The sequence below is a fragment of the Cygnus atratus genome, chromosome 21, assembly GCF_013377495.2.
Source record: "Cygnus atratus isolate AKBS03 ecotype Queensland, Australia chromosome 21, CAtr_DNAZoo_HiC_assembly, whole genome shotgun sequence".
NCBI classification, from domain to species: domain Eukaryota; kingdom Metazoa; phylum Chordata; class Aves; order Anseriformes; family Anatidae; genus Cygnus; species Cygnus atratus.
The window spans coordinates 1,043,234-1,068,346 of record NC_066382.1 but is presented as its reverse complement, the minus strand read 5'-3'; the positions used below and the strand labels follow the sequence as shown (position 1 = coordinate 1,068,346).

At 49.5% G+C, this 25,113-nt stretch overlaps 2 protein-coding genes across 2 annotated transcripts; one reads left to right on the top strand and one right to left on the bottom strand.

Annotated features, from left to right (window-relative positions):
• Nucleotides 1-7: 7 nt before the first annotated feature.
• Nucleotides 8-3,492, top strand: DFFB (DNA fragmentation factor subunit beta). Its single transcript, XM_035557472.2, has 7 exons — nt 8-161; nt 230-356; nt 607-795; nt 1,390-1,469; nt 1,622-1,792; nt 2,042-2,142; nt 2,372-3,492. Exons 1-7 carry the CDS (start codon nt 42-44, stop codon nt 2,586-2,588), a joined length of 1,005 nt encoding a protein of 334 aa, XP_035413365.1. The 5' UTR covers nt 8-41; the 3' UTR covers nt 2,589-3,492.
• A 1,656-nt stretch (nt 3,493-5,148) lies between these two features.
• On the bottom strand, nt 5,149-7,944 carry C21H1orf174 (chromosome 21 C1orf174 homolog). The gene is made up of 3 exons (XM_035557473.2): nt 7,818-7,944; nt 6,295-6,795; nt 5,149-5,507 (listed from the first exon to the last, which is right to left on the bottom strand). The coding sequence occupies exons 1-3, from the start codon at nt 7,890-7,892 to the stop codon at nt 5,400-5,402; spliced, it is 684 nt and encodes a 227-aa protein (XP_035413366.1). The 5' UTR covers nt 7,893-7,944; the 3' UTR covers nt 5,149-5,399.
• Nucleotides 7,945-25,113: the final 17,169 nt, after the last annotated feature.

Here is a 25,113-nt window from a genome sequence, read left to right as displayed (position 1 = left end):
CACAGCGGCAGAAGGAGAGCGGGCGGGCGGGCGGCAGGAAAATGGCGGAGGAGGCGCTGCTGAGGGGGTTCCGCCTGAGGCGGGCGGGCAGCGCGCAGAAGTTCGGGGTGGCGGCCGGCAGCCTTCGAGGGCTGCTGAGGAAGGGCTGCCGCCTGCTGCAGGTGCCGGCCGGGAGCCGGGGAGAGGGTCCCCGGGCTGCCGGCACCCCCCTGACCCGCCCGCGGGGCAGGTTCCGTTGGCAGGCAGCCGGCTGTGCCTGTACGAGGACGGCACGGAGCTGAGCGAGGGCTTCTTCCGCACGCTGCCGCCGCAGACGGAGCTGGTGCTGCTGGGCGCCGGGGAGAGCTGGCAGGGCTGTGAGTGGGCCGGGGGCGTGCGCTCGGGGGGCGCTGGGGCGGGCTGCACGGAGAGGCTGGGGATGCGCCGTCCCTGAGGCGTCAAGGCTGGGTTGGGCGAGGAGCTGGGCAACGTGATGTGGTGGTGGCACCCCTGCCCATGGTTGGATCTGGTGATCCTTGAGGCTCCTTCCAGCCCAAACCATTCTATGAGCCTGTGAAGGGCCCACACCAGCATCTCCCTGAGCCATCCCCGCTTCGTCCCCCTCAGGTGTCAGCGACGTGGAGCGGCTCCTGGCCGCCTTCCACAGCCAGCGCGACGCCATCGTCGAGGCCGCACAGAAGCTGCTCTCCGACGAGCAGGCACCCAGGAGGCAGAAGCTGCTGGCAGACCTCATCCACAACCTCCACGAGAACATCTCGGCGGAGGACAGGCAGGAGGACAGCAAGTGGTTCGAAGGTAGGTGCCTCAGGAAGGAGCCAGCTCCCCCGGGAGTGGTGGTCATGAGGAGTAACAGAAAGATTTTAACGTTTCTTTAAAGTATGTACGTATTTCTATATCAGGAAATGGTTTTAAAAAACCCTCCCTATTGCTTTATCCAGTACAGTTCTAAAATACGAGTAACTTTTTCCCCCTACTGACATTTCATAGAGCACATTTACATTCACCTAACGACTTGCTGATAACATATTGATAATTTGCATACATCAGCCAGCCAACCTTTCTTTAGACTTTGTTTGTGAGTTCATTCTCCAGTTTCCAGGTCATTGTCACAGGTCATTCAGTCACCTTCTCACAGTCTCTGATTGTTCCATGTGTGCACATTAATGAAAAACATTTAACAACTAAAACATCAACTACTGTTCTCGAAACAGATGGTCCTTTTAAGTCATGACAGCAGGATAGCCTTGAACCAGTAAAATAAATATGGAAAGAAAAAAATACCCGTGCATACTAATTTTGTGAAAAGAAGGGATAAATACCCAGCTAAGCAGATGCAGAGAACTAAAAGTATTGCACTAAGTTACAACTCTCTTATCTAACTCTCTTTAGGTCTAGAGTCTCGTTTTAAGAACAAATCAAGCTATATGCGGTACAGTTGTGAGAGCAGAATACGAAGCTACATGAAAGAGGTAAAAGTTTCTGTTGAGGTAACCTATTTTCAACTTGCTAGTAAAAGTAATTCTGTGACTACATATATATTAAATGATTTATAGTCCAACACAGTGGTTGTAAAAGAGCCTCAGCCTGCTATAAGCACTAAGGAATTTTTATTTTTTTTTAGGTTAATAATTTTATTTCAAACGTTCATCCTACAGCAAGAGATGCATATAAAAGGATAACTGACCTGATGTCGGACAAACTGAAATCTGCGAAATATAATGGCTGCTACTTTGACAGGAGAGAGGAGGAAGCAGTCCGCCTGTGCACTATGGAGGGATGGTTCTCCTGTCAGGTACGTTCAGCCCTGTCTAAAGCAGTCTCAGTGCTAACATGGCTTGCAGTGACAACATTAGATGTTAGGGGAAGGAGACGGTTATTTGGATGTTTGCGTAGAGAAATATGAGGTTTGGCAGGGTGGTGTTACCACAGCATGCATGATCTGTCTCTGGTCACAGCAAGTGGAAGCTGTGACAGTCCTGTGCTAGGGCCGAGCTGGCATGATGAACAGTTCGCCTTTCACTGTAACTACTTTGTCTTACAGGGACCTTTTGACAGAGATGACTGCCCATGTAAGCATTCCATCAACCCCTACAGCAACAGGGAAAGCAGAATCCTCTTCAGTACCTGGAATCTTGATCACATGTACGTATAATGTGTCTATACGTGTCTCTGGTGAAAACCATCAGACCTGTTTTCAGGCATTGTGCACTTGTGAAGCAAATGGGATTTGCTAAACTAATTTCAAGGAAAAAAAAAAACAAACCTAGTTATGGTGAAAGAATTCAACATCTAACTTGCCCTAAAAGGAAAATGAAGAAATATCACAAGAGAGTTTTGCTGGCAATGTTGCTTTCTCTTTTGCATTTTACAGAATAGAGAAGAAACGTACTGTTGTCCCAGAACTGGCAGAAGCTGTCAAAACACGAGATGGAAGAGAAGTGAACTGGGAATACTTCTATCAGCTACTGTTTACCATAGATAATCTAAAACTTGTACATATTGCTTGCCATAAGAAAACGGGTCATAATCTCAGCTGTGACAAGACTAAAATTTACAGAAAAAGGGAGCAAACCCACGAGATTTCATAGTACTGTCTCCGAAAGTGACTTGCTTTTTACAAAATCATTTAAGATGGTGGCATTTTTAAATAGCTTATTTCTTAAAAACTTATCTACCAAGCCTCTTCTGGCAAGGACTTCTTCCTTTATCACCACCAGTGCATTAATACAATTGCAATCTCAAAAAGCATACGTTCAGATCATGCCTGATTCTCCCACCTTCTCACTTACTACCAGCGTTCCTTAAACGACAGTGTGGTAGTCTGACTCATAACTGTATTGTGTAAAAATGAGGCCAGGGGCTGACACTGATTATACCTTATGATCTCCTTCTTGGTATGATAAGCATAGGCCTAAAACTTACAGTAAACAGAAACTTACACAAAATACTTCTTAAAAACTAATCTGAGTAGACTGTTTTTATGAACATTAGGCCAAACAAAGAATACTTGAAGATAATTGTTTTGCCTTGTGCCTTTTCCAGGTAGACAACCTGTGTCATTTCAGAGGTGCTAAGTGATTCAGCAGCAGAGCTGCTGACGTTTCTGTTGCAAAATAGCTGCACTCATCCATGACCCTTCCATTTACCGTTGCAGAGATGCAGATCCTCTAGAAGGAATCACAAGGCTCTGGTGCATCTTTGCATTTGCCACCTTTGTTCTTTGTCATCTCTCTCCTTGATTTCCCTCTCCTTTCAATAGTCTTCGCCTCTTTAGCTTGAGCTTGCTTGAAGTAATGCATGCAGTTTTATTACATAATAATCATGTTTGCTGCTTTCAGGAATGTTGCTTCTGTAAAACACTCCCTACCTCTCAGGTAACAAAATCCAAATAGATCATTTTCTATTTTTAAATACAGGCTGATCACAACTGAACATTCAGGGCCCGTCAATGGAAACAACATGAGTATTTTTTTAAATAAAAAATCACTGCCATCTTTGTGTGTGTGTACATGGAGGTAGAGGTGCATGAGTAGTTAATAAGGTATAATGTAGCATGACCAATGCAGTCTAGAAAGATTTAGCATGGGGAAAGGTGCTTATGAATGTAGCAGTAGATACTTCGTGCTGTGTAAATGACATACTTCACTTACCTCTGTGGAAGAGCTCTGTTTTAATTCCTCTTCTTATAAGTGGCTCTGTTACTTCCCCAGGTAAATTCAGCTAGTCTAGACAGAATTGTATTAAGATGATAGCGCTGTGTGAGCCAGAGCTTACATTTCTAGGTCTTGGAAATGCAGTTTTGCTACAGACATTATTAATCCACTTGAAGTAAAAAATGTGATCCCCTTCCCAATCATTTCAACATGAAATCTATGTAGGTGCATTTTCAATACAGGATTTCCAGTACCAATGTATTGAATTGATCCTTCCTGATCACCTTACTCAATATACACAAATTAACAGATGAAAACGCACACTGTACTGTTCTGACATTGGTGAAGGAATCGCAGCAAGGATTCTGAAACAATGTCATCTAAAACACCATTTTGCACTGTGTGAAACTAAAATGAGTGTCTGTGTGTGAAGCCATTGGCTAGAAAAAAGGCAACAGATAGGGCATTTAAGGAAAGCTGGGAAAACTTCAAGATGGAGTTGTGCTGAAAACCATGAATACACTATTAAAATATTAAGATTTTTCTGTGTTACAGAATTAGAGTAAAAATGAGCCAAGAACTATCGTTGACAGAAACAATGCATCAACTGGAGTGGGAATGTGAATAAATTAACATGTCATGCATATACAATTTGTTTGGCTTATGATTTTTGAATGTTTTAACATGCTATAGCGGTAGAAATTAATATTTATTTAAACCATCTGCTGACTATATTTTCTCTGTATTTTTAGAAATAGTTTCTACATTTGTAACAATAAATATCTGGAAGCCTATTGCATAATCACACTTTCAAAGTATTATCATAAACATTGGATGAGTTAGCAATTCCTGAAATCATCTGAGGTTGCTCATTATTTTCTAAAAATGCAGGCCAGAAATAATACATTTGGAGGACTGACCTACATCTCCTTAGCAATCAATATTCATTGGTCTATTGATAAAGTCCTACACTGAGAGGACTTTATTCTTCCTTTATCACCATCAATGCGTTTGTTTACAAAACTTCATAATCCTTGGAAGTAAACTGAAAATACCGCACAAGCTGCATTACAAAACTATTAAAAACAGCAACTCTTAAAGCTGATCTGATGGAAGAGGGATGCAGTCACCTTCATTCTATGTGGTTCTTGTTCAGAGAACCAAGGAGCAATACAAAGTTACTTAACATCCAGTGATTAAAGACACTCAACTTCTGTTGGCATACATGCATTGAGTTTTGCCAGCAGAACTGCATTTTAAAGGTTCAATTGTTTTTTTAGATGAAAATAATGCAGTGCAACACCACTTACACAGCAGAGGCTGGTGTCCCTCTTTGAACTGTGTTATCAGCTGGTTGCTTTACTAGCTATAATGGCAGACATCGCAGAATTAAAAAGGACTGTGTTCTAAGATAATTTTTAGAAAGGAGGGAGAATAGGCCAAATGTTCCCTGTAAATATGAACTCAAGTTTATAACAAAATAATAAAAACTTGCGTTTTCTGTGCTTTATTATAAGTACTAGTGATAAAATGATAAATCATAATTTATTTTGAATTCACTGAAAATTCAAACTCTGCCCCAGAAAATTGTGGGAGAACACTGCATCTGACAATTCCAGAGAAACAAACTATACCCGTTCTCTGTTTTAAGAAAAGGCAAACACTGACAAATCATGTTAGTGATACAGCCAACCACCATTACACCATCAGAAAGAAAAAAGGTTTCTTTTGTTTTACAGTTTCTTGCTAGAGAACATCCTCTTCCTCCTCCTCATCTTCCTTTGCGATGAAATGTAGCCTTCTGAATTCCCGCCTGCTCACTGTTGTGCTTGGGACTGCAACTGCTGGCTGATCCTTTAAGAAAATGATAAAATCATTACATCAAGTTGCTGCAAATAGCAGACCTCCTACATCTCCAGCAGTTCCCATTCTTCCACACTGATACACGAGGCATTAACACACACCTCTTCACTTGGAAGTGGTGGCATCCAATTAAACCCTTAGCTAAAGCAGAAGAGCTTGGAGGGGAGCCTGTCTGAATCAGCCAAGGCTCACAGTCAAAGTGAGGGCTGGAATTCCTTCTGCAGTCTTGAAAAGGATTCAGAGAGGGTTAAGCACTCTACAAATGAATCCTTACTACACCCACTAAACCATAAGTTGTCTCCCACTAAACACCAATCCTCATTAAACACCTGAAAGATGAAAGCATCATTTGTCCAAAAGTTTATAATGTTAAATGCAGACCTAAGATTCAAATTTACCCTGAGCATTCAAAAGGAAGAGATGGCCATAAATCAACTTCCATCCCAAAGAATTAAAATATTCATCGTTAAGAACCAGAGACCAATGAAAAACTGTTTTGAAAGGATAACATTCTTCCACCGTAATACAGCTATGTATATCTTTGTGAGTAAAAAGGCTACCTTAGAGAATTGGAGTAATAAAATCTAACCAAGAAGGATTTTGCATCTGAAATAAACTCGGCTTGTCTCTGACAGAGACAAATCTTTCCATTTGGTGGACGGGGATATTTCTTCATCCGACTACCAACGCTGGTCAAGCTTGCCGACAATTTTGAGACTAATATTGAAACAGAACAGAACTGAGTCTATAAAAAGTGAACAGACTTTCACCATCTTACCTGTATAAAGTCAATGTTTCCAAAGAACCTGTCCACAGGCATTGGCTGGTTACTGTCTTCATCCAAGAAAGCACTGTTATCTAGTTCCGTCGGTTTCTTTGGGACATCTCCATCCTTCAAGCTAGACTCATCTGAAAGTACAGTCTCACAGCAGCTCTCCTCTTCACTGCTGACATGATTTTGCAGATTTTCATTGCTTTCTGTTTTTGAAGGAGCACTACTTGATTTCTCTGCAAATGGCTTCAAAGAAACATTATGCTCCTTTTCCTGTCTCTCTTCACTAGTCTCTGGAATGCTTTCACCTTTTTTCTGTTGAATTATATTACAGTCTCCTGAATCTTCTGAATGTGAATCCTCAGCAGATGTTTTCGGTGCTGCGTTCCTCACTGCAAGGTTCCCAGTCCCACATGTACGACCTTCTAGTTCTGATTTTACTAGACTGTTTTTTTCACATTTTAGCCTCTTTGAGGGTTGTCTGTCAGCTGCTTTGCGTGAAGAAGACTGTTAGAAGAAAAATCAGATCGTGAAGCTATCAAAAAAAAACCTAACTAAATAAATAAATCACCAGATCTCATTAGTTGCAAGGCTAGATGTGAAACTGAATGGCTCCATCAGGTGAGCAGCCAGTGTTTGTCAAGGAGCTGCAGCCTGATTCTAACCTGCAACACTCAGCAAAATAATTACTAGAAAATGCATGTAAAAAAGAGGAGCAGATAGGTTACATTAGACCACAATGTATAGCTCATCACCAACAGAAATCTTCTCAAAGCGTAAACTAGTGCAGGACGTGGCTAATCACCATCTTCATGTTTTCTTAGGGATGCTATGGATCATAATGAGCGTAACAGAACGAACTACCATCTGCTGGCAGAGCCTGCTGGCTGGGTAACAGCACACTGCACAGACTCATTCCACAGTATTTCAAACAATTAATTATGAATCCGAAAATTAACTCTGGAGCACACAGCCCTACTCAGGCACTGTATTTTTGCACACACGTTTAATAAAGGTGGGAAAGGTGAAGCATTCACGTAAGCTCTGTGGGTAAATCTGACACAGTGTCACTCAGCTGGCAGCTGTTTATAATTAGTCTCCCTGCAGTTCCTGGGGCAGATTTTAAGTCTTTTGGAAGCCACAGTTCGCAGAGCAGCCGTGTACACCATGCTGTATGTTCACACAGCCCACACCATGCACAGGAGCGAGCGGCAGCAATGGCAGGGAAGGGGTCGATATTTCCTTGCAATTAGCAACTTGCACGGGGGATTGAGGGGCTATTTCACCAACCATTAATTGCACAGAACTGCCGGAACGGTTACAACCCACGAAACCACATGGAAAATTAAGTTATTTTACAAAGTGCAAGGCAAACTATATCTGTAGGAACCGCTCGCCAGCCGGGGCCACACCACCGAACGCCGCCAGGAGGGCCAAGGTCTCCCCGGGCGGGCGCAGGGAGGCACGGCCAGCATCCAGAGGCCGCCCCGGAGGCTCCCCCCGTGCCCCGGGCCCGCAGCGCCCCTCACCTGGCGGCTCCTCCCGCGGCCGGCCCCACGCGAAGCCCCGGCTCCGGCCCGCCGCGCCTGGCCTCCTGCCGCCATCTTGGGGGGCGGCGAGAGGCCGCGGCCGCCATTTTGGGGCCGGGCCCTGGCCTCGGGCGGCCCCCGCCAAAAGGAGGGGCGAGGGGAGGCCTCGGCCGCCGGGGCGGAGAGAGGGGGGCTCCGGGCCGGTATGGGGAGGGGGGGGGGCGATCACCACCACGGCACCCGGCCCAACGCAGACCCCGGCTTTGCCCCCGGTCAGGGTGGTGTTAAAACCGGCCTTTGGCACGCCAAAACCGAGGAGCTGGCGCCCCGCTCCTCCCCGGTGGGCTGCTGCCTGGGAAAAACAACGAGTTGTGCCCGCTGGCTGTGTGGGTTATAAACATTTCAGGTCTTCCACTTGCCAGTGTCTTGCATCTGGAACAGCACTAGCTTCGGTTTTAAGATGTGCAGTTGGGGACTTATTATTCAGATATGCCTCTCGGTTCGCTTCCACAGCCCTCAGGGAACAAATTATGTTAGTAACTCAAATCCCTCTTTAACTTCAAGGACTCTGACGATAGCAGATGAATTTCTGTGTAGCAAAGCAGCGAGACACCTAGATTTAAGTATGTAATTATCTTCATTCATTTTACTGGGGGAGGCGAGGTAGGATGCTCACCCGCTGCAGGGAATCGAAGGTCCGACGCTGCTGCAGGCAGGGTCCTCCTGGACTATTTTTTTTATTATTATTTCAAGCCTTTAACATTTTCACTCATGTCAGAGTCATACCACAATTCTCTAAGGTTTGAGGATGTTTCCTGTGCTCCTCAATCCAAGTCAGCAGACAAAATTCTTGTCCGTGCAACCTGCCCTTAAAAAACACGAGCGACAATTTGAATCTCAGAAATGTGGCAACAATGTACCTCTGAGAATATTCAGATAAGACATTTTTTCTCAAAACCAGAATGTCTCCCAGTTAAGCTGCTGAGGTTCAGAGACATTCCTGATATGTTGTTTTGCAATTTCACTTAGTGCTCAGGGGTCTTCTGCGGCTAAGATAATTCATATTCTCCTCCAAAAGCATCAAGTCTTGCTCCACTCTCTCACAGTGTTGTTGCTTGCAGCCAAAGAATACAGATGATTGTTTTTATTATACAGTGAAAACTTATATTGTCTCGTAAACAGAAGAGGACTGGAGCTGGCTGCAGAGCAGCATTTATGTTGCTGGAAAACTTGGTTGCTGCTTTAATTCCCCCCATGAACTGAAAATAGTAAGAAAAAAAGAATTTTGAGGATTTTAATAAATTCTTTCCATAACGCTTTGCATTTCTCATTCTTTATGCTGCTTTGTAAAGTTAACATGCATATTAGAGCGATGAGGGCAGTGGTGGCTCAGCCCTCTGCAGCCTGGCATGCTTCGGTGGCACAGCACGTACACAGCCATACAGCAGGCAGCACCCGGGACTAACCCTTGCACCTCTGCCTGGATATGGATCCAGTCTTCTATTCGCCTTTTAAAATTCTTCTCTCTGACAGCGAAATAACACATGCCAGAAATAGAGCACCGAGATGCTTTCTACAAGGGATGTCTTTCCCCTCTATCTTTCTGGGTGCCAGGCTCACCAGGGAGTGAGGGGATGCAGCACCTTGCACACACAAATCCAGAATGCCAGGGCTTTTTGCAGAGCTCTTGTATTCTGGTCACTGCGTTCTCTCTCCAACAATAACCTTACTTCATGAGAAAATGGTGGCAATTTCGCAACTGCAGATGTTGCATTTTCTGAAATACAGCTGATCCCTCTCTGAGAAAACATCCATCACGTAGTGCAGAGAGCATCCCAGGAGAGGCAGCAAGAATGGAGACCCCCTCCAAGATCAGTCCACATCTCAACAGCATTGTCTCCTGAGTGACTTGAAAGACTGCGCAGAGACTGCTAGCAGCCAAGAAGCCCTTAAAGAGAATCAGAGCAGCACGAACTATTTACATTAAACTCACATTTCCACATAAAAGAGGACTTAGTCTCAACAATATTATAAAGTGCTTTTTATTAGAATCTGTTGTCTAAGCAGGCAGACCAAAAAAAAAAAAAAAAAAAGAAGGAGATCTTGTGATCTCCCTCATTTTTATGAAAGCTGGCTGGCGGGTATAAAGCAGCAGCTGATGAGCTTATTTTGCAGGAAGGGAGGGTCAGGCTGTGAAACTCGATGTGTAAATTAGCTTCTTGCAGCACTTGTCTCTGTGCCTGTCACTTCCACCAGTGTCCCTGTCTGTTATAATCCTCCAAGTTCATTTGGTTAAACATTAGTGACATGCTGGGGACGGCAGCCAAAAATAATGTTGCCTGTAAACACAACAGCTATGAACTGTTGAATGAGAAATCTATCAAACTAACCAAGCATCCAGCAGGAGCACGGACTGGTCTTTTCCTGCTATGGAAAAGTTATTTTTAGCTCAGGTGGCTGCATTCTTCTTCATTAACAGCACCTGGGGAAAAAGCTGAATGAGGTTCCCCTGCCTCGTAGCCGGGATAGGGAGACCTGGGCTGCAGCATCCTCCTGCTCTCAGCGCCTCCTCGCAGAGCCAGCTCTGGCAGGATGAATTAGTCTAGCTGGGGCTTTGGAGACACAGCCCTTTCACCACCGTTCCTTCCAGTCGCGCTGCCACGATGTTGTCATGCCAACTCAGGTAATGACTGAATACTGAACTGCTGATTTTGGGCTGCCAGAGCCACTGTCTCCTGGAAGAATCACTGATGAGTTGATAGAACTAGCTGGAACTGAAACATTCAGGCAAGTCTGCAGCCCTCCGACACCGGCTTCCCAGGGCAGTGCTATCTGGAGTACCTTTGCACCACTCAAACCCAGATAAAACCTTCATGTTAACTACCAAGGAATGTTCACACCGTGAACTAGAGAGCCCAGACAGAGCAACAACAGGGAACTGATGACACACAATTAAATTTTGTGCGTGCCAGATGAAAAACCTCTTTTTGAGCCTTATTTTGGATTTCTTTCTAATCCCTTATCGAGAGCCAAATGTGGAAATGCTAGAATCTGAAGAAATTAATACAACTGAGCAGAGTACATTGGCTTTGCGTGAAAGAGCAGCAAAGAAAAATTGTGAAATTCATTACTTTAATGAAAAACCTTAAGGGATAGCTGAGAATCCAGAGAAGCAGTCTGCAGCGGGACAGTTGTGGTGCTGGGCTGGCAGAGGAGCTGCACCACGCTGCCCTCCCTGCCGCCCATACAGCCACGGGTGCCAGATCCCAACCAGGGCCGGCAATAAGATCCTCCCCAGTTCTGATGCAAATACCTGGTTTTCGTAACTATCTCTAGAGGTTATGTGGCAAATCCTTCCCAAGGCACTCAGCAAACACCAGCCAACGAATTCAGGGCACCTGATATGCCCAAGGCTTCCTCCCCTTCCAAAGGCTTTAACTGCTTTAAGCAACGTTGATTTTTTTAAAGCGTTTCACAAAACCCAAGTAAATCTCTCCCAGCACAAAACATCCCACTGAGACCAAATCATTACCATTGCTCCAGGAACCTGGCTGATTACAACTTACCCAGCGCTGCTGCTACAAAGCCGAACAACAGCTTACAGGGGTTTTTTCCTGTCTCCATCTAATAGCTGCTTAACAGCAGTCGTGCAAACAGGCGTTCTCTTTCCAATACTTTTTTTTTAATTTTTTTTCAGAAAGGTTGGTTGTGGGGTTTGACTGCCATCCCGTTAAGAGCTGGGGGAGGCGGCTGCAGACACTGGGGGTCACTGTTACACCGGAGATGCAGCGCGGCCGTGGGAAAAGCAGCTCCTGGCCACGGCCACGTCCCCGGGGCAGGCACAGGGCAGCTGCCCTCCCTCGCAGGAGGCAGCACTCATCCCGCAAGGTGTGGAGGCTGCGTCACATCACACCTGGGAAACCTCTTGGTTTTCCCTCTCCCCCTTCTGTGCTTCCATCTCCGCACCCTGCAGAGCGGCAGGCAGCCCGAGCACAGCGTTAAAATCGGGTTGGGAGCGTTACGTGGGAGTAGCTCAACCCCAAACGGGGTTGGGAGGTGACATGGCAGCCCTGGTGCCCGCTGCCCCCAGCCGGGATCAGAGCAGCCTCACCATCTCCTCCAGCCCCTTGCTGCCCGCGGGTACCCACCAGCTGCCCTGGCCGGCTGTCAGTGGGAGCAACCCCGCTGTGTTCAGCCCAAAACACAACCCCAAGGCACTCCCAGCATCATTTCTTTGCTTAGTCACCCATGCACTGCTTTATTAGGTGGAAGGAGGTGAAGGCAGCTCTCACACAAACCTGCGGATGGTGCAGAGGTGGCACAGCTCAGACTTGCCTCCCCTCCTGATAGCATTGGAGTCATTCGGGTTGGAAAAGGCCTCTAAGATCATCTAGTCCAACCCTTACCCTAGCAAATCCTCCATGCGTGCTCGTGGCAGCTTTCTCCACGTTCATCCCAGCGCACGGCCACCCCAAAGAGCATCCGTGGAGGGATGGGTGTGCAGGGACAGCCCCGGGGTCTGGAGGAGAGCCTGGGCAGGGGCTGCCGGCTCCTGCATCCCAAACAGAAACCCCACTGCAAGCCCCCCCTGCTCAGAAAGTGCTGCCCGAGCTGCCTGGGCAGCGGTCACAAAGCAGGAAGCCTCCTCTTCCTCCACCCTAAGCACCAAACTTGCTGAGCCCTATGTAGGTTCTCTACCAGTGACAGGCAGCGTTTTGGTAAACGCTCTACATTATTTAACACTGTTTCTTTGGGGAGATTAAAAGTGCTCCGAGTAAACATAACTCTCTTCCACGCACACCTGACAATGACAGAAGAGGCTGTTTTACAGAAGGCTCATTAAAAATAAAAACACTGTGTTGATTTCAGCAGCTTAAATTACTTAAGCCACTGTAATGGGATAAATATTTGATGGTGAAGTTTATTAAATTTCCACTGATATTATGTTGCTGCTAAAAATATAAAGGATTTTTAAAGCCTGCTCGGCGTCTCCAAAGGGAGATGGTTGGAAACCTGCCTCAGAATCTGCCTGCAGGGACCACTTTTGGGATGCAAACAAATTACCTTCTTGCCTCTGTCGTCTGCAGGTACCAGCGAGCGCTTTCTGCTCCCATCAGAATTTGTCAAGTCCCTGCTAGCCACAGAGAAGTAGCACGGGGCAGCCTGCAGCTGCTGGAAAAGCATGTCACTGTGCTGGTGTGTGATCCCACCAGGGCTTGCTCCGCTCCACAGTGTCCCCAGGCCCAGGACAGCCCCAGCAGCAGCACAGGGAAGCAAGGAGCCTGCTGCAAGCGGGGGGCGAGGGGCAGCCGCCCCCAGCTGAGCATTTGTTGGGTTTGGAGCCTGCCTCTCAGCACATGCAGGCTCTCGGGACCATGTTCATCACCCCCCAGCACAGGGAAATCTAAAGAGCCTGGACATGGAATGCTGCCAGGATATTTCACATTCTGATTTTACAGAATTTTACCCGATCTTAACACATGAGCACATCCCTTTGAACCCAGCTTGAGACGAGCCTTGCCTTTTAGCCGAGCGATGCCCACATGCCCACAAAGCCCCATCCTGAAGTGTTGCCCTGGGAATCGATAGCACATCTCCTGCCAGGGTGCTGGCAAGTCGTGCAGCCCCGAGTCTATAGACATTTCTATTTGCCTTTGAAATGATTGCTGTGCAGAGATATACTCTCTGTCTCTGTCATGGAATTAACTCGTGTTCATTTTGTCACTTGTGATATAACTTCGTGTATTGAATTAAAACCTCAACAATTTCTTGCCTGGCTCTCAAGAATCACCAGTTGCTGGGCAGATGAGCAATGTCCCCAAGGACAAAGCAGGTCCAAGCAGAGGTGCTGGGCCAGGGCTTATCAGAGGAAAAAAAACTATCAACGTTTTCATTGAGAGACTTCTTTTTTCCCTGCTATCTTACAGGAGTGGCAGTTTAAGCTACTTGGGGAATTTTGCTACAGTTCAATAGCTCCACAAATTAAAAAAAGGATAATTACAGCTGAAACACCCTAGAGAGGGACCATGGAATGGGCCACCGAGGTCAGTCTCTTGCCAAGTCTTACCAGCTTCTTGCAGAAAAGGAGCAAGCTTCATCTGCAAAGCACTTAGAGGGTTTTTTCCCCCCTCCAGTACTGATACCAGAGATCTCATGTTAAAGGCTGCCTCTGCACCTCAGAAAAGACCTTCTACCGATGGGGCTCCTCAGACAGCATCTATCTCAAAAGAGCAGGGAAAAACAATCAGAGGAGACATGTTCCGTTCATGCAACAGCAAGCAATATTGTTCCATTGGTAAGATTCACGCTAAGACAACTGCTGCGGTGCCCTCGAGTGCAGCGCGCTCATGCATCCATTCCAACGGGGGACTTAAGTGCAGCAGGAGCGATTCAGTTATCAGCCCTACAAGGCTCCAGTAATGAAGCCAGGCCCTCATTACAATCTGTTTAAATATTTTCTACGTGGCAAGCACACCTCCACCACCTCCAGACCCACTCACCGGCGGGTCTCCTACGTTCTCTTTGGGAGCAGCTCTCCAGGAGCAGCTCCGCTACACGCCGTCACAGCGCACACGTCACCTCCTGCCTTGTGAGGGTTGTGCCTTGCCACCCTCACACCTGCACGCTGTAAGGAGACAGCAAGCACCCAGACACTGCCCTGCATGCACTGTCTCCTTCCCTGGGCGATCTGGCTGCCTCAGCCAAAACATCCACCCCTTGGGTACCCGCCACGCAGCCAGCAGCAGCGCCGGCACGCTGCGGACGTCCTTCTGACAACTGGGTTTGATGTGAGGATGCCTGAATAGGAAACCACCCATGAGCAGAGGAGTAACACCACATATTCCATGTTGTCATTTTGACTAGAAAGCAAAGCCGGCAGCTCTCTGCCTTTGGGGAATTAGAGGCTGTTTGGACAAAAGTTTCCCCATGGGTAGCACACTTGTGGGAACAAAGCCATAGGGTTCACAGCACAAACAAGTTTCCTACAGCCTGTGTGATCAAAAGGCAGCACTGAAGCAGTGTGTAAATCAGGTTAGGCAGGAAAGATTAAACAATAATCAGGCTGCACAAGAAATGCCTTCTGATATCGGGTTCTGAGAGAATTTAAACAAGCGGTAGCTCCATCATTCCCAGAGACGACCCTGCAGACAATAGCGGTGTTTAAGGAGAAGCTGTGTGATCCCTGGGGCTGTAATTCTGCAATCCTGCTTACCAGGGGAAGGAACCAAGTCACCAGGCAGGGCCCTGCGAGGCAGCTCGGCTCACCAGTGCCACCCCAGCTCTCCTTGTGTTCCCATGTGGTTGCTGAAGCTTGCTGTCACTTCTTTAGGTCCTGCAGAGGAACACCCACAACGCGACCAGGGACTTCTGCTGCCATGCTTAACTCAGCACATTTCAACATCCAAAGTTTTTTCAGGGTGGATGTGAGGGTTAAAAGCAGCAAATGGCAGAGCTGCACCGTCATCCCAGTTCTGACCAGTTTGGAGCATCCCGCGCTGCTCCACGCTACGCCCTGGGGAATGCTCATCCCCACCACCCCAATGCCTGCAGAGCTGCCCTGAATGGGAGCCTGATCCTGACACCAAAACACCCACGTGGGGCTGATCCTCCCCACCACAGACTTCTTGCTGCAAACAGGAGACATCAGACGCCCCTCATTGCCCCTGGCCAGCCCTCAGGGAAGCACTGGCTTCTCCTCCTTTCCTCAAATCTCTCCAGAGACAAGCATCACTGGCCAACAAGCCCGAATGCACATTAGCAGCTCTTCCAGCCCCTGGACCTTGTCACTCCCCAGGGAACACGTTTTTACCTCTGCTCGATGTTTCTGCTGCATGGCCGGGGCCAAGCTCCATGTGCTCGATGTGCCGCTTCCCCAGCACTTGACCCGTGGCCGTGCTCTGCCTGCACATTTCTCACCGCTTCGTGCCTTCGGTCATGCTCCTTGGTAGGAAACATGCGAATCCTTCAATTTTGTCTCTATACTTAGCAGTCGGGGAAGGAAAATCCCCTGAAGAACTGCCTAGGTCGCATTTCCGGGAAGCAGAAATGTACAGGTGTGCACTTCCATAAATATTTCAGGACGGAGTTTATTAGATTCCACTAACGTGGCAGCTGCAGCAGTACAGATGCTAAGGCTTTGGAAGGAGGCCAGCCACCCGTCTCACGACGAACACTTGTAAAGGTAACACGCTGGGCAGAGCGGGGCCGCCTCCTCTAGGCATGGATAGCTGGTCAGGAGGAAGAAAGGGGCCACCAGCCTCCTGCTGAAGCTATTTTTCCTTCTGTAGTTTAATCCTCCTCCTTCCCCTTGATATGCAGTTTATTTAATTGCAGAGACAGGATGCATTTCTTTCTTGAGGGATTGTGGGAGAATATTTGTAATCCAGGGGCTGTAATTGAACTCCGTAATAATAATTATACTTCTCTTCATTAATATGTCTTAAAGCTCATTACAAACTATTCTTGTGCCAGCATCTTTGCCAAATCCCTGCAGGGTTGGAGATAACTTTTTATTCCACTGCGGTAGCAACTTTAGAGTGCTCCTACAGTTAGAGGGTAACAGCCATAGCCCACACCAGAAACCCAATTTTAAGGACAGGGGAGCCAAGCCTCAGTGAGCACAGGGAATTGCCAAAGTGTCCCAGGTGGCCGCAGGCTGGCCCGGGAGCAGTGAGCAGCAATGCTGCTTCGCTGAACACCGTGCTTGGGCTTGTCCATGCAGGGGTCTCGCCGGAGTCACCCCGCATTTGGGGATTTTCTGGCTGGCTGAAGTGAGCACTGAAATGCAAAGCGCTGCTGGGACACAGCCGGGTCCCCGCATGCAGACAGCAGAGAGCAGGGACACGCCTCTGTCGTTACATACCCCGAAGAACGCATCTGAAAGTGGATGCTTTTCAGTACAAGAATGCCTATTCCAGATCGCAGGTCTGCAATTAAGATGAAAAATTCAAACTTGTTTTACTTAGACAAGAGATACCAGGGAGACAGCACATTAGGATATGTTCCAAACTCACAAATCCCATTAACGCTGAAGTGAGGTCCCCGTGCAAATCCCTGTGTGCAGAGAGGAAAACATGCCTCAGATTTAAGATAATTTTAAGCCCCTCTCAGATACAGGGATGCTGCTCTTTCAATATTTAAGCTCAGTCTGTGAAACAACACAAGTTATCTAGCATTCATTATCCCGTTTGTGCCAGCATCTTTGCCAAGTCCCCAGTGCATTGGGGAGAACCATTTTCTTGCTACGGCAACAGCACTGAGGTGTGCTGTTGCAATTACAGGGGAATATAAATTTATAGCTCTCCTGAAATCACAGCACTCCTGTTGCAGTAGCCCACTGGCTATGTGCTAAATTTGCCCAGACAGCGGCACAGCCAGACAATGACGGCCTGTGGAGATATTCCCAAATAGACCAGGTGCCTCCAAGTTTTCTTTTGGATAAGATGAACTCCTCTTTCACCATCTCCCCAGCTCATATCAATTTCAAGAGAAAAAGATATGAAAAAGGAGCAGAATGAGCGACAGCAGCCACAATAGGCTCTCTCTGAGACGATTCTTCCAGGTATATATGCACTTGCTCTAGGTCTGCAAGTATTTGTCATCTAAGTTCAATTAATTTTCCCCAACCAACCCTCACTGCCTTTCCTCAGAAACTCTCCTGTTGAGCTCATCCACGACGCTTGGAGCTGTCACTCCCTGGGCCCTGCCAGCGTGCTGCACGCTCCTGGTCGCGTGAGCAAGGCAAGCCCCAAGCTGCACCAGGTGCAGTTTGCAAGAGCAGAAGAGAAACAGATGAAAACATGCTTAAAATGATGAAGCTAGGAGGTTTTACCGGCAGGCACAGATGTCTGGAAAATCCTTTCTGTGTTTTGGAGCAGAGCAAAGCAGAAGACATGTCAACGGGCATCCCGGCTGCCAAGGACCACCCCCTCCTCTCCATCCCTGAGACCTGTGGCTGCACAACCTGGAACTTCAGGGAGCCCCAAAGCACACCAGGAACATCAGAGAGACCCAGCAGCAAAGTCAGCTGAAGACAACACTGTGCACAAAGCAACAACCTGGAGATCATTTCTGCCTGTCTTAAAGCTGCCTGTCTGTTGCCTCTGCTGCTGCAGAGAGTGGCAGAGAGCAGCGCCAGCCTGTGCGTGAGCCCGACAGCTGGGTCCAGGCAGGCACAGCACTGCCGAGCTGAGGCCCATCGGTGCTTTCTGAGGCGATGCTGAGGAGCACAAGGCGCACACTCCTGCCCTTGCTGGAGCCTCTTCTCCACCGGGTGAAACACCAGCGAGCCATCAGCTGAGGGACACTTGCACGCTGTCCCCTTCCCTGTCCCGGTGCTGGTGGCAGAGGACCAGAGGACCTGATTCTCCAGGAGCATCGCCCACACCCCACCCCTCCCCAAAGCAGCCTGCTCTTCAGGGATTTCTGTCTTTCTGATTTAGGCTGAATTGTATCCATCTGAAATGATTTCATTGCTTGAATCTCGAGTCTAGCCCCCAGAGACTAATTACCTGCTTCCTGCATTTGCATCATTACATTCAAGTCCGTTTAAGGGATATGCAGTTTCTGGAAGGGGAACTGAAACTGATAGGTGAAAATCTTCTAAGCAGCAAATGGCTTGGAAGGAAGAAGCGAGAACGCACGTGTGGTGAGCACAGCCATTTTGAGATGGGTTTGGTCCATCCCTCCCAAACTGGAGCTGCAGGCACTGTACATAACCAGGGCCTGACTGGGTACTGGCACACGGAGAACATGGGTGAACCCCTGTAGACTTTTCTGAAAGGCTTTTAAATACCACAAGCAAAGAGAAAACCTCGACAGGCTGCTGGATCACGTTTTGTTTTTCCACCCTTCCCAGCAAGAAGGCTCTCAGATGTAATTGGTGTTAAAGTCTCTGCTACACAAAGCAAAACACGAGGCCGGGCTCTGGAAGCCCAGACGCTGCCTCCCGCACCCAGGTGCTCACCCAGCGGGCTCCGTGCTCCCGACTGCCAAAAACTTCTGCCCTCGGCTTGCCTTGGGGCCCCACGAGCCATCACCCAGCCTGGTCCAGGAGCTGTAGTCAACTGGCTGGGCTCTCATGCTCCAATCACCCTAATGGCACTTTGGAAATGCAAACGAAAGTGAGTTTATGATATTTTACGTAAATAAGCAATGTGGCAGTCCTGTTCTGGCTTGGCCTGCCAGGGAAACTCACTGGAGAGATATTAACATTGAAATATATGACGATGTTCGCATGGAACATTTATTGTTTAACTCTGGGCTCCAGTAACGGCTTGTATAAATTATTCATCTTGGAACTGAGATGAAATGCCAAAAACCCCACCCACCAAGGGACCACTTTTATTGCTACCAGAGATCCAGACGCAGTTGGCAGCGGGGCCACTGAGGTGGCATGCGCGGTAACTGCGAGCAGAAAGGAGCAGGCACCTCTCTGCAATGCCGCTGCCCTGCACGGGCTTCTTGGCACTGTGCAGAAGCTGGGCCCAGCATAACAGGGCACAAACGCTGCCGCCAAGCTCCTCGGGGCCCTGCGAGGTGCAGAAGCATTTGCTGGAGGAACCACAGCAGGGGCTGGGCTGCGCTTGGAGCCCTGCGCGCTGAGCAGCCACCTCACCAAGAGCCCGGCTGCCCGGAGCCCCTTGCAGGGTGTTTGTGTGAGCCAGAGCTGCTTGGATCCTCAGGGCTAGGTGCAGGAATTGGCCCCCACATTTTGGGAACCCTCTGCAGCACCAGGTGGGTAGGGAAAGGGCACACAGAGCCCCAGGCACCCGCCCGCTGCCCTGCAGGACACCGGCTGCACAGTGCTGGCGTGGCCCATACCGGTACGCTAAAAGAATGCCTGGCAGTTACCATGGCAACTCTTTTTTTTTTAAACCCTGCTGTTAAGCAGTTGTGTCAGCCCTCTGCGAGCATCATCACGAGCATCACCGAGGGGCCGTGGTCACCCCGAGGTGGCCGCAGTGCCCCACATCCTACCCGGCCACATCCCAGGAAGGCGAGGAGAGGCGTCCCACCCCGCTGCTGGGGCCACAAGCACGGCGCTGAGGGACCAGGTCCTTGATTTTTGCACTGGGAATGCCCGCAACACCCCCAGCCCCAGGGTGCAGCTGCAAATTGCCCTTCCCTGGGCCCCCTCCCTCCTCATGCCTCCCCCTCTGCCAGGGACGAGGAGGCACGGGGAGCCTCCAAGAACCAAACCGAGGTGACGGAGCATCCCCCAGCAGGTCATGGCCACCGCCTCCCCCCCAGACTCACCTCCAAAACACCCCACAGGCAGCAGTCCCATCCTTCTAGCCCCCACACCACCAGCACCATCCACCCTCATCCTCCAGGCCGGGGAAAGCAGCTCTCCAAGCCCTGCTCCCACCTGCAGCCTTTTGTAACCTTGCTCCTGAGGGTAATTAGGCTGTCCTGGTGCCTCCTTTAACCCTCTCCTGCCCCCCGTGATGGGCCTGTTGCTGGTCCTGTCCTGAGATACCCAGCCCCGTGGGCACACGGCGCTCCGGGAAGCAGAGGGGGCTGCACCAGCTTGTGCAGGAGCAGCCACCCCCTGCGACGGCCGTAACTTCTCCTTACAAACTGCAACTTTTTTTATCGGCAGCTGTCTCTGCCTCCAGCAGCATTTTATGGACCATAAGAAAGGCTAAGTGGAAGTTTCCCTTTTTGTCTTTCTATTTTATTTTTTTTTATGACTAGCAGCACGAGGCGAACAGCTTCGCGTGGTCTGGAGCAGGAGCCGTGGTGGCAGCCCCCTGCTGCGGGTACCCCCGGCGGGCAGCAGCGGCACAAGGGCAGCGACAGCATCGTGGGTGCATGCACCAGCCTGCACCTGGCTCAATTCCTTCAGGTGGGGAATAATCTCACTGCGGAGAACACTAATGAGAGTTTTGTATGGGAGAAACGGAGAGGTGAAGCTACCTATCACAATACTGAGCAATGAAATTAAGAGGGTAATAATTATCCGTGCATGAGATTCCAAGCAGAAGAATTATCCCAGGAGCCGTGTGACTAACTGCCTGGGGTTCCCGCAGGTGCCTCCCACCCCCGGGGTTGTTTTCACACAACAGCTCGGGGTGGCTCCATCCCCCGAGGCTGCCAGCCCCCAGCTCGCTGCCATGCGCGCTCCTGTCCGGCACGCGCAGCCGGGCACGTTCCAGGCAAATCACAGCACGCAAATGTGTAGGATCCGAGGAAATCAATGGCATTAAAAATTAAATCTGGAATCATCCCGAGAGTGAGAAAACACTTGCTAATGCTTTGTTTGCACGGGCAGATACCGGAGCTGAGGGCAGAGCGAGCACCGCAGGCGGTGCCAGCCCGTCCTGCTGCACGGCGCGGGTGTTGCAGCCGGAGGAGCCTCTCCTCATCCTGCTGCTATCGTGGGAGAAGCAGCCGAGTGGTTTTTCCCTCTTCTAACCCTGTGTTTAGAAGCTGAAGCCAAACAAGGCTGTGCCCAGTGTTGGGTCACAGTGCAGTTAGGTTCATCAGGCACAGAAAGTACCTCCTGCAGCTCAATGCCTCTCTCCGGAGGGGGTTTTGCCCTGCAGCCCCTGTCAAGAAGAGCAGTCCCTCATGTGCAGCATCGCTCCCCGGCTGCCGACGTCTCTGTGTTGCGTTGGGGATAAGCCCTGCAATGCTCGCTGCTCCAGTGCTTTTACAAGACATAAAGGCACAAAATGCAGCCGGGGGGCACGTGCCCGTGAAGCACAGCTCTGCTCCTGCTGGCCTGGCCGGCGCTGCAAGGAGCCGCTGGCACAACCGCCCTGCAGGCAGAGCCCCGCGTCTCCCCGGGATGCAGCCCAGGTGTGAATATTGAAAATACGCTGAATATCCCTGAGAAATGGATCTTCAGGGGCCGGGTCGTGCCATCTCACTGTGTGAGGAGAGATGATATAATTCCAGTTCGTGGTTTCTTTAGTGGGGATTTTATTTCTTAGCCTGCGGCAGTGTTTCTCTGGAAGGACTCTGTGTTGTGTTAGCGAGATGATCAGCCAGCTCCGAGGACCTGGGGACAGACGGCGACACCAGCCTCCTCCCCGAGCTTACCTTCAAAGCCTGCACACCGTGGGGGAAGGCTGATGGGGGCACCTCTGGCTGTCTCTGCCACCTCTGCCCGGTGTCCACCGGCGGGGTCTGCCCAGGCAGGGGCAGAGGAAGGGACTCGGGGCTGGGGCCATGCCACCTCCAGCATCCCAACTGCACCGCTGCCAGCTGGCGTGCGTGCGTGTGCCCAGCGCAGCCTCGCCGAGAGTCAGCTCCACAGAAGCCAAACAATGAGGGAAAGTGTCAATAAACATATATTTTTTACAGTCCATTATCTTACCCTTGCCAGCTTTTAGGCTGTTATTGCACCAAGCCATTAAATCCCCTCCATGAGCACCACGCGCCGTTGTGTAACGCCGCGTAATGGGACCGCTAATGCCTCCCCCCCCCACTGCCGAGCGCTTCAGGAGAGGCATTAATACCAGCGTCCGCAGAAACAATCCCTTCGTTCCAGGTTATTTGCACTTAATGCCACAATATTGCCGAAATCCCTCCTAAAATTAGTACAGACGATTTAAAAAAAAACACAATAAAACATTAATTAATAATCTCTATGACGAACGCGTGAATAGAAACAGGTCATTACAGCTAGCCGTAGGCCCCTTCAGGAGCAGAAGGGCTTACAGTTTCTTGACAACGGTCATCAGAGGACACGAGTAATTTGTAGCCCAGTGGCCGGCTCACGTCACAGCCAACTGGCCCTAAGAGCAGGGGACACACTTGCTGCTGAAGGACCAGCAGCACGGCCTGCGTTCACTGCTGTTCCCACCCGCTTGACCTTCCGGAGCCTGTTTTTTTTAAAAAATAATTAAGTGACATTTCCAGTTCAATAATGTTTCGCGCTATTAGCAGCAGGATCTAAGATGCAGAATTAAGGTAATGAAGTGCAACAATCAGCGTGCACAGCCTCACGACACCAGCAGCCTCCCACCCCGCCGTGGCCCAGTCTCCCAGCCTCGCGGCTGCCCCTTTCCCTGCCGAACCAGCTCCCCATTTATTCTTACACGGTTCCCTGCAGTCATTCTGCTTTGAGGCATGATTAGAAGGGGTGTGAGGGTCCCAGCTGCAGGGCACACATGCAGCCAGGTGGAGCTGCTGCGGGTCGGGAGCACAGCACCCCGAGGACCCCAGCCCCTGTTGCGGGACCCTGCAGCCCGCCGCGGCGCGGGGAACCCCAAGCTCATGGCCTCAGTTCTTTGTGCTCATGTTTTATTTCTCCTGAGCAAGACTCCGTAACTAACATTTCTCTCCAAGCAGCCTGGGCAGAGGAATTAAGAATTCATGGCGCCGTGGTCCAGCTTAGCCTTTCAGTTTGCCCCAGTTCAGCCGCAGCCTGGCTGCTGCAGCATCGCCCTGTGCGTGCTGTCCGGGCACACATGCAGCATCCCCAGCGGTGCCAGCCACCACGCCGAGCACCCTGCCAAGCCCAGCAGCAGCCTGAGGGAGGGGATGCACCCCCAGGAGCCTCCCATCTCATTCCCAAGGCTCCCTTTGTGGCATTTGGCCACCGCAGCCGTGTCCACGGCCATCTGAGGCCGGCAAAACCATCTGGCTCAACACCCGTGGCTGCAAGGGCTGCATGTCAAACAGGGCACGGGGCTTCAACGCTCATCCCTTAATGTGTTGTTAAGGCCTGATTATTAGGCAGCAAAGCTCAGGCATGCTGGAATTTGCAAGATTTGTATGTACATGCCGCCAGTGTTTGTTAAAGACCTCTTGAACAATTGACAAGAATTTGAGAAAGATGTTGCTGCCTTTCTCCTGTGGCATCTTGAGGACGCTGAAAACAAATTGTCTCGCCGCAGACAATGCCCTTGATGCATAATAGCAAAGCCGTTTCTAAACAATTGGGGTTTGATTTTTATTTTGGCTTTAACTCAGCTTTCCCAGTGCAGGTGTCCAATTTGCTCCTGCCTGTGTAAATCCCACCGTGTGAATAGCTCAGCTGTAGGCACGGATCAAACCGGGAGATATTTCCTGGTCGGGCTTGCACCTCGTGGAGGCGGAAGCTCCACGCCTGCGAACCAGGTGGCTGGGAAGCGTGCATGACCTGCAGGAGATTCATCAAGGAATCAGCACATGGGGCTAAAGCAGGCTAAAGTGACCCTGGATAGCACCTCTGCAGCCTCCCAGTGGGGCGACAAACCTGCACAAGACTCCTGGGGGTTATCAAACCTTTCTCTTTCAGGGGAGACCAAGACACGCCTTGTTTCACGATTGACAAAAAACAAGGGCAACCTCCCTGGCACAACTACTCAGAGAAATATTAGGTGAAAGGGTTGTGCCCAGCCTGCCCACACCTGCGAGCACTTTGCTTCCAGAGCAAATGTTGGTGTTTGAATGTTTGTGTGTTGCAGCTCTCACATGGGCTGTAATCCTCACCGTGCACTTGGCTCTGTGCAAACCATGGCTTAAAGTTGGAGAAACTTCACAAAATGTCGAGGTGCTTTTTGTTTTGCTGAGGGGGTCTCTGATGCGCTACCTTAGATCCTTTTGCAGAGGACACGAAGTCGTGCAGGCACACTGCTCAGCCCCACGCCGCTCGCAGCCCCAGCAGGGAAAGCCTTGAGCCTCCTTGGGAAGGCACGGAGGATTTCTCATTGTTGAGGCTGAGGAGCAAAGTCTGTATTGTGTAAAGTAATTAAATAAAGCTGTCAGTCTTCCCTGTGAAGTGGCTCACGCTAGCTGCTTCATTATGGTTTTTACTCTTTAGAATATGACCCAGACAACACTTACACCATAGTAAGGTTTCACTTCAAGGGTCTTAAAAGGAAATCAATTATTTTTAGAAATATAAATATTTTACAAAGCAGCTTCTCTTTCTAATGATGGAATAAAGAAAAACACGGCCATTTTGCTCCTCAGCAGTAAAAAGCAATGCAGCAATCCAGCCTCAAAGCCTGCAGCACTTCACCTGAGTCACCTTCTCAAGGCGTCTTAGGAAGGATCCTGAAATACAGTATTTTCTGCTAAACTATGCACGTTGGAGTTGGCCATGCTCCACCACCAGCACCACGACCAGCTCTTGGCTTTCTTCGAGGGGTGGTTTTTATAATCCCACCCACCTGTTTGCTCCCTGATGCTTTCAGAAGACCAGGAGGAGCACTAGGCAGCGAGCTGCTGCCCGAGCCCGGGGGGTGTTGGCTCCAGATGGGCTTTCTGTATTCAGAACAGCAGGCAAAGAGTGGCGGAGGTGGACAAAGGATGGAACTGGGGCACGCTTCAAAAAGGCCGTCACAGTTGTGTGTGC

Bases quoted from the DNA above. Each gene is read 5' to 3' on its own strand.
- C21H1orf174 (XM_035557473.2), bottom strand. From the start codon at position 7,892: ATGGCGGCAGGAGGCCAGGCGCGGCGGGCCGGAGCCGGGGCTTCGCGT. The intron at 6,796-7,817 runs GTGAGGGGCGCT...TTCTTCTAACAG, and splicing joins GCCGCGGGAGGAGCCGCCAG to TCTTCTTCACGCAAAGCAGC. The intron at 5,508-6,294 runs GTAAGATGGTGA...ATTTTCTTAAAG, and splicing joins GAAACATTGACTTTATACAG to GATCAGCCAGCAGTTGCAGT.
- DFFB (XM_035557472.2), top strand. From the start codon at position 42: ATGGCGGAGGAGGCGCTGCTGAGGGGGTTCCGCCTGAGGCGGGCGGGC. The intron at 162-229 runs GTGCCGGCCGGG...CCCGCGGGGCAG, and splicing joins AGGGCTGCCGCCTGCTGCAG to GTTCCGTTGGCAGGCAGCCG. The intron at 1,470-1,621 runs GTAAAAGTTTCT...ATTTTTTTTTAG, and splicing joins TACGAAGCTACATGAAAGAG to GTTAATAATTTTATTTCAAA.